General features: G+C 42.8%; 1 protein-coding gene across 1 annotated transcript in view; it reads left to right on the top strand.

Moving 5' to 3' along the window:
- Positions 1-6,660: 6,660 nt before the first annotated feature.
- The window catches only part of LOC130277535 (extracellular serine/threonine protein kinase FAM20C-like), a 57,818-nt gene continuing 54,975 nt past the window's right edge, over positions 6,661-9,503 (top strand). The window contains exon 1 of the mRNA XM_056528213.1: positions 6,661-7,146. Coding sequence (XP_056384188.1) covers positions 6,710-7,146 — 437 coding nt within the window. The 5' untranslated portion in view covers positions 6,661-6,709. The remainder of the gene's footprint in view (positions 7,147-9,503) is intronic.

Raw genomic sequence — 9,503 nt, 5'->3', positions numbered from 1 at the left:
GATACAGTTCTTAGTCTGGCCAACAAGGAACTGGTATATTTATAATAGTTATATATATATATATATATATATATATATATATATATATATATATTTTAATACTATTTTTCTATATTCGGTAAAATACATTTATTAGCAGTCTAGAGAATGATGTAAAAGAAAACAGGAAAAAACCAGGAACATTACAGTTATTTAGTTATATTAATACGTAATAGAAATAAATTCTTTGTTAAGAAAGATTATGTTTCGGTCATGTTGACCTCGGAAAGGCTTGTATTGTTTACCCACAGCCCTTTTATCTCACCATGCTTGTTTGAACACAGTATTGCTGCCCCTGATGCTGGTGTCAGTCTGACCTGAAAACTGTTTTTTATTCTCCCATTTTTAGCCACTTTGGTCCCTTTAGCCAATTTATTATAACATTTTTACTTTGTAGTCAAAGCCAGAGATTGCAAACTATATTTCATATCATAAACTGGAGAATTAAATGACAAATACTTTTGGTCCTTACTTAAAGGAGTAGTCCAGTGGTGACCCAGTGGTGAACAACTTATCCCCTATCCTAAGGATAGGGGATAAGTTGCAGATCGCGGGGGGTCCGACCGCTGGGGCCCCCTGCGATCTCCTGTACGGAGCCCCGACAGCCCGCGGGAAGGGGGCGTGTCGACCTCTGCACGAAGCGGCGGCCGACACGCCCCCTCAATACAACTCTGGCAGAGCCGAAGCGCTGCCTTCGGCAATTTCCGGCTCTGCCATAGAGATGTATTGAGGGGGCGTGTCGGCCGCCGCTTCGTGCGGAGGTCGACACCCGCTATCTGGCCAGAGAGCCTGGCCCCCGTACAGAGAGATCGCAGGGGGCCCCAGCGGTCGGACCCCCCGTGATCTCAAACTTATCCCCTATCCTTAGGATAGGGGATAAGTTTTTCACCACTGGACTACCCCTTTAAGTTATGTACTAGGCTGGGCTCACGTGTAGTACATCACTTTGGGCATAGCAAAAACCAGGAGTAGATCTGGCACAGAGAAAACCTATAATAGAAGGATTTGTGTAGCCATATTCTGAGCAACATGTTTTTTTATTTTTTCAGGAGGTGGGAAAAATAAAAAGCAGTCATTTTTGTGTTGTTTTCAATTTTTTTTATAGAGGTTCACCATGGAGGTTAACTAACTTGATTGTTTTATAGCTCAGGTCCTATTGAAAGACCATAGAGAGCAGGCCAGAGGATGTTCTCAGGTCTAAAGCAGGGTGCTAATAGAAAACAGACCAAGCCTCTGTCACCCACCTCGATGCCACGGTTACTATTAACCACTGCATCTAAAAGGGTTAAATAGGCAGGATCGGAGCAAGCTCTGGCCCTGGCCATTTAAGCAGGAGCCCCCCACCCCCTCCTATCACCCCTAAAAGGGGCAGTGTAAATATACGGCAGCTATGCAGGGTGACTCATCCTAGCTGACATTTTAAAGGGGTACTCTGGCTAGCATTCAGAAGTAAATGTTCTGAACGCTGTTTTCATGCTAAGGGGGTCGGCCAAGCCCCTCATGACATCAAAGCCACGCCACCTCAATGCAAGTCTATGGGAGGGGGCCGACCTCCGCAGCACGAAAACAGCGTTCGGAACATTTATTTCCGAACGCTGGCCAGTGGAGTACCCCTTTAATACACATACAGGTAGGAGTTCGTTTAATTTTGGGGGTAGAAACAAGAAAAAAAACATGATTTGTCCAAGTTTTTTGTTTTATATGTTCATCATTGACCTAAACTGGGTTAATCATTACCTACTACCTACTATATTCTGGCCTCAGAACACATAAAGAGGTGTCAGACCGTAACAACAATTTAACCTCACCGGGGTTAACAGGACCTCTATATAATGTGTCCAAAATAAAACGTAACTTTTAATTAAACTAAATAATATTATAAACGGTGAGAAACACACATTTAAAAACACAACCCCCTATGTGTCTCTAATGGTTACAGGGTTTAGAACAATCACTGGTGGCCTCAATATAGTCTGGGAGCACTAACTAGGTGTTTATATATAAACCATTAAAACAAGTGTTGGAGACATTTATTGTCTTCCATATTTGGTACTCTCATATGGGCTATAGATGTTGTGACATTAGCCTGCTGTGCACCGCAGGTATAGATTGCCAGTGGGCTATCAACCTATCATTTGAACATCATATGGAGGACACTGTGGGGTCCATATGATGTTCAAATGATAGGTTGATAGCCCACTGGCAATCTATACCTGCGGTGCACAGCAGGCTAATGTCACAACATCTATAGCCCATATGAGAGTACCAAATATGGAAGACAATAAATGTCTCCAACACTTGTTTTAATGGTTTATATATAAACACCTAGTTAGTGCTCCCAGACTATATTGAGGCCACCAGTGATTGTTCTAAACCCTGTAACCATTAGAGACACATAGGGGGTTGTGTTTTTAAATGTGTGTTTCTCACCGTTTATAATATTATTTAGTTTAATTAAAAGTTACGTTTTATTTTGGACACATATTAAATAGAGGTCTTGTTAACCCCGGAGGGGTTAAATTGTTGTTACGGGTTGTCACAGACAGGGCCGGCCTTAGGTGTTCAGGCGCCCTGTGCGAGCTAACCTTGTGGTGCCCCCCCCCCCCCCCATAAACGTACACAAAGAGGAAAAAAATCTTTGTGACAAATATTTTTTTTTAATATTTAATCAGTCCCCTGCCCCCTTAATCAGTCCCATGTACCCCTTCACCAGTCCCCTACCTCCCTTAATAAGATGCAGTATAGTCCCCCACATTAGGTGCAGTATAGTTCCCCCGCATTAGGTGCAGTATAGTTCCCCACATTAGGTGCAGTATAGTTCCCCCACATTAGGTGCAGTATAGTTCCCCCACATTCGGTGCTGTATAGTTCCCCACATTAGGTGCAGTATAGTTCCCCACATTAGGTGCCGTATAGTTCCCCACATTAGGTGCAGTATAGTTCCCTCCACATTAGGTGCAGTATAGTTCCCCACATTAGGTGCAGTATAGTTCCCCCACATTAGGTGCCGTATAGTTCCCCACATTAGGTGCCGTATAGTTCCCCAACATTAGGTGCCGTATAGTTCCCCAACATTAGGTGCCGTATAGTTCCCCAACATTAGGTGCAGTATACTTCCCAACATTAGGTGCAGTATACTTCCCCACATTAGGTGCAGTATAGTTCCCCCACATTAGGTGCAGTATAGCTCCCCACATTAGGTGCAGTATAGTTCCCCACATTAGGTGCCGTATAGTTCCCCCCACATTAGGTGCCGTATAGTTCCCCCCACATTAGGTGCAGTATAGTTCCCCAACATTAGGTGCAGTATACTTCCCCACATTAGGTGCAGTATACTTCCCCACATTAGGTGCAGTATAGTTCCCCCACATTAGGTGCAGTATAGCTCCCCACATTAGGTGCAGTATAGTTCCCCACATTAGCTGCAGTATAGTTCCCCCCACATTAGATGCAGTATAGTTCCCCCCACATTAGGTGCAGTATAGTTCCCCACATTAGGTGCAGTATAGTTCCCCACATTAGGTGCCGTATAGTTCCCCAACATTAGGTGCCGTATACTTCCCCACATTAGGTGCAGTATAGCTCCCCACATTAGGTGCAGTATAGTTCCCCCACATTAGGTGCAGTATAGTTCCCCTACATTAGATGCAGTATAGTTCCCCACATTAGGTGCAGTATAGCTCTCCACATTAGGTGCCGTATAGTTCCCCAACATTAGGTGCAGTATAGTTCCCCACATTAGGTGCAGTATAGCTCTCCACATTAGGAGCAGTATACTTCCCCACATTAGGTGCAGTATAGTTCCCCCACATTAGGTTGGCAGTATGGTTCCCCCACATTAGGTGCCGTATAGTTCCCCACACTAGGTAGTAGCAGGTTCCCCGCATTAGGTAGAAGCAGGTTCCCCACATTAGGTAGAAGCAGGTTCCCCGCATTAGGTAGAAGCAGGTTCCACACATTAGGTAGAAGCAGGTTTCCCACATTAGGTAGTAGCAGGTTCTCATTCCCCCGCACCCCCCCCCCCCCCCCCCACCGGACTCACACTCATTTGCTCACTCACTCACACACAGACAGACACCCCACACATACACATACACAGACACATGCACATGCACACACATACACAGACACCCACACATGCACACACAGACACACACACATGCACAGACAGACAGACAGACACACACATAGACATACTTACCTGTCCTGCGCTTCTCTCCGACGGCGGCCTGACGAGTGACGTCACTGACGTCCTCCTGTGCGGGTCTGCGGAGGGACTTCACATGCGCGATGTCCCTCTTCAGACTTGGGCCAGCCAGCCAATCAGAGACGCGGAGGAGGGCGATGTAAGTGAAACCTCCCTGTGTAATGAAGAAAACTGTGCCTTGAAGGGGAATGTGACCCTCTGCATAGGGACACAGTTGAGGGAGGGTAGTGGGAATAGAATGAGAGGGAGAGGCCTGCAAAGCAGAAAACTGTGTCCCTGTGCGGAGGGTCACATTCCGCTACAGGGCAAAGTTTTCTTCATTACACCGGCATTTAGCGCTGCTTGCCCGAAGCAGCGCTAAATGTCAGAAGAAGTTACCTGCCCGGTGCCTGGAACTGCACTTCGGGCAATAAAAATTACTTATACCTGGCGAGAGCTGTGTCGCCCGCTCGGCGCCCCTGTTGCTATGGTGCCCTGTGCGGCCGCATAGCTCGCACACCCCTAAGGCCGGCCCTGGTCACAGAATCTCAACCTATCTCTTATCCTGTGTTCTCTCTTTTTTAGAATGTGTTCACATGCTTGTAAAAGCAGCAGCCTTTTCAATGGGTCCACTGGCAGTCTGCAAAACTGACACCATTGCATATCCGAGGGGCCACACACGTGAATGGTGAGGTAACTCGCAGTGGCATTCCCTCAGTAGGAAACTCACTGCAACTTACACGCGTGTGAATGTACCTTTAAAGTTAGAAAGGTACAGTACTAGTTCAGATCATGTTATGGCCGAACACATGAAGTATATGCAGGGAAGAAATCTCAGCATACATGCCAAACAAATACATCAAACTCCATTTACCTGACTGAGGCCAAAAAAATGTGTCATGCTTCAAGCCTGCATACTGTGGTACTGTAAAAGTGTAGTAAACTATGCTCTTCCATACAGAAGTATACAGTGGTGATTGATGGTTATAATATGAGGTCTGGGTGCTGCAGAATTGTCAATTGCAAATACATATCCCTGTAGGGTACCTCAGGGATCTGTACTGGGACTCATATCTTTATCAGTTATATTGCAGAAGGTCTCGATGGTAAGGTATTGGTCTTTTTGCTAATGACACAAAGATATGTAACAGGGTTGATGTTCCTTAAGGGATACGCCAAATGGAAAAGGATTTGAGTAAACTAGGGGAATGGTCAGAACTCTGACAACCAATATTTTACGTGGATAAGTGCAAGATAATGCACCTGGGGCATAAAAACCCAAGGGCAGAATATAGTATATGTGATACAGTCGTAACCTCAGTATCTGAGGAAAGGGATTTAGGAGTAATTATTTCAGAAGACTTAAAGGAAGGAAGACAATGTAATAGAGCAGCAGGAAACGCTAGCAGAATGCTTGGGTGAATAGGGAGAGGTATAAGCAGTAAAAAGAGGGAAGTGCTCATGGGTGTATAGGGAGAGGTATAAGCAGTAGAGAGGGAAGTGCTCATGGGTGTATAGGGAGAGGTATTAGCAGTAGAGAGAGAATAGACTTGCATTTTGGGGGCGGGGTGTGATGTCACAATACTCCGGCCCAGTGGTCGTCACGCTACACACACTCGGAGTCTTCAGTGCTGCGGAGAGCTCAAAAAGGTGGGTGCGCAATGACAGATTGCAGGGGTCCCCAGCGGTGGGACCCCCTGCGATCAGACATCTTATCTCCTATCCTTTGGAAAGGGGATAAGATGTATTAGGGCCGGAGTACCACTTTAAGCATGCATGGGATAGGCATAAGGCTATCCTTCATATAAGATAGGGCCAGGGACTATTCATAGTATTCAGAACATTGGGCAGACTAGATGGACCAAATGGTTCTTATCTGTGGACACATTCTATGTTTCTATAAGTGGTATTATTGCTAATGTTGGCCTTGGTATACTGGGTGGGCCCCAAGAATAATTTCCTCATGTGGGCCCAGTGTATTCCAGTCTTACATTGCCCCACTATATGTCTATACAGTGGGATACAACTCTGCTTTAGTTCAGGTCATATGTGTCACAAACTTTTTCTGAAGTATTGATTAAATGTAGGCTCAAAACATCATGTGAACAGGGCCTTATACAAATATACATGATAAACAATATTACTTATAACTAAGGGCTGTTTGTTAATAGGTGCTTTTAGCATATTACTTTTCATGGTGTTGCTAAAATTCTTGCAAGTGAAATATTGGCTGGAGCTATATATTTTGATTGAACCTTGCTCCCTCGGAGTCCGTTCTCTTTCTGTTGACACAGCTCTGAAATAACTTGCCAATGAAGAAGTTGTCCTCTTTCTGTCCACATCATCAGTCATCACTGGGTGCAGCTTCTGAATGAGGAATTATGGCAGGATGGAAATGATCTGAAGAGCTTTAATCTTAAATCCATTTTTCAACCAAAACCTTTAATTCTTTCGAGGTTTCGATTGCCATCAATAAAACCCAAAATGTTTCGGCGTCTACAATATTCTATTCACAGGAAGTTCAAGCTTATGGTCCTGTCACTTCTCTTTCTTACTTTTATGATGCATTTTGCTCTGGACGTTTTTTCTTTTTCCCATACAGTTTCATGCTCTTGTCCGACTCAAAACCACCCCAGAGCCAAGATCCACTCGGTAAAGAAATCTCCACTTGTAAGAACATTGCAAGACTTTAGTGGCAGCAATGGGTCCTCAGTGGGTGGCAGCCAAATGGAGAAAGTTTCAGAAGCAAGGTCGAAAGTTTTGAACAAGTCGGAGAAAAGATATCAAGGCTCAAAACTGGCGTCTCTTTTCAAGCATCCTCTCTATAATTCCCTAATGCCAACAATCACAGAAGAGGACAAGCTTTTCAGAGTCAATGCTGAGGAACGATTTACACTGAAAGGCAGTGGGAGTGAGGAATGGTGAGTAACATTTGTGTGTTAGGCCCCTTTCACACTGCCATTACTCCCCATCAAGAACGGACATTAAAGCCTTTTTTTTTTTTTTTGTTTTTTGGGACTTTAACAGCCATTCACGTGACAGGGCACAACGGGTAACAACAAGCCCCGACAGCTCCCATTTACTATTATGGGGGCCGATGGGTGCCGTTGTTTTTTTATGTGAATAGCGGAAGAAAAAGACTAAAAGAGTATTTTTTCTGCCGCTATTCTCCCCGGCTCCCCCGATGGGCGTCCCACTACACCACCACCTGCTGCACAGAACTTTCTGGTGACCATGTTGGCAGCACAAGAAATTGCTCACTATGGGGGAGATTTATCAAAACCCGTGCAAAGGAAAAGTTGCCCATAGCAACCAATCAGATCGCTTCTTTCATTTTGCAGAGGCCTTGTTAAAAACGATTGAAGAAGCGATCTGATTGGTTGCTATGGGCAACTTTTCCTCTGGACAGGTCTTAATAAATCTCCCCCTATGCCTCTATGCACTTGTACTTTGCATTATTAGCCTGTATGGACATAGGTATTAAGTGGGTTATTTGACATACTATCTGGATTTGTGTATACACTTTATAGTGATTTTCTATGCTTACTGCTACTGGGAATGACATGTAAATCACATGGAATTTTTTAGGCTTGGCACTGCAAAGTCTAGTACTATGTAATTTATTTTTATTTCTGTACAGTGCACTTTATGTATACACTTTTTGTTTGCATTAGGTACCCAAGTCCAAAGCATTTACTACTTCCTCCAATTGTCTGTCATTTTATTGCTATTTTTACAATGTGATGAAATATATATATATTTTTTTTTGATAGAAGACAAAATAAAAATTTATATTTTTATTTAAAAAAAAAGTAATCTCTGTTAGCCTCCACTATTTTTACATCCGTTGTTGCTACTGAGCATACCCAGAAACAACAGAATGGAAATAGATAAAATAGTTAATAATGATAAAGGGTTGTTTGAACGGAACATAACGGATGTTAAAGGGTCACTCTCATTAAAACTATTTTTTGCTATTGCACCCCTTATGGTAAATTAAAAATATTTCTAATAGATTTTGTTTAAAAAAAAATAAAATAAAGTTTTCTATGTTTTATTTGTGCTTAACCCCTTGGGGACGGAGCCCATTATAACCCTAAGGATGGGAGCATTTTTTGCAAATCTGACCACTTAAGCATTAATAACTCTGGGATGCTTTTACTTATAAATTTGATTCTGAGACTGTTTTTTCATGACATCTTCTACTTTTTGTCGATATTTGCATCATTTCTTGGTGAAAAATTCCAAAATTTGATGAAAAATTTGAAAATTTAGCATTTTTCTAAATTTGAAGCTCTCTGCTTGTAAGGAAAATAGACATTGCAAATAAATTATATATTGATTCACAAATGCAATATGTCTAGTTTATATTTGCATCATAAAGTTGACATGTTTTTACTTTTGGAAGACATCAGAGGGCATCAAAGTTCAGCAGCAATTTTCCAATTTTTCACAAAATTTTCAAAATCGGAATTTTTCAGGGACCAGTTCACGTTTGCAGTGGATTTGAAGGGCCTTCCTATTACAAATACCCCACAAATGACCCAATTATAAAAACTGCACCCCTTAAAGTATCCAAAATGACATTCCGTAAGTTTGTTAACCCTTTAGGTGTTTCACAGGAATAGCAGCAAAGTGAAGGAGAAAATTCAAAATCTTCATTTTTTACACTTGCATATTCTTGTAGACCCAGTTTTTGAATTTTTACAAGTGGTAATAGGAGAAAAAGCCCCCAAAAATTTGAAACCCAATTTCTCTTGAGTAAGGAAATACCTCATATGTGTATTTCAAGTGTTCGGCGGGCGCAGTAGAGGGCTCAGAAGGGAAGGAGCAACAATGGGATTTTGGAGTGAATTTTGCTGAAATGGTTTTTGGGGGGCATGTCATATTTAGGAAGCCCCTATGGTGCCAGAACAGCAGAAAACCCCACATGGCATACCATTTAGGAAACTACACCCCTCAAGGCACGTAACAAGGGGTCCAGTGAGCCTTAACACCACGCAGGTGTTTGACGACTTTTCGTTAAAATCGGATGTGTAAATGAAAAAAAAAAATTTTTTCACTAAAGTGCAGTTTCTTCCCCAAATTTATAATTTTTACAAAGGGTTATGAGAGAGAATGCCCCCCAAAATTTGTAACCCCATCTCTTCTGAGTATGGAAATACCCCATGTTAGGACGTAAAATGCTCTGCGGGCGAAATACAATGCTCAGAAGAGGAGGAGCGCCATTGAGCTTTTGGAAAGAGAATTTGTTTGGAATGGTAGTCAAGGGCCATGT

The sequence above is a fragment of the Hyla sarda genome, chromosome 6 (assembly GCF_029499605.1).
Source record: "Hyla sarda isolate aHylSar1 chromosome 6, aHylSar1.hap1, whole genome shotgun sequence".
NCBI classification, from domain to species: Eukaryota; Metazoa; Chordata; class Amphibia; order Anura; family Hylidae; genus Hyla; species Hyla sarda.
The sequence above is the reverse complement of the archived record's forward strand: the minus strand, read 5'-3'. Positions and strand labels throughout refer to the sequence as shown.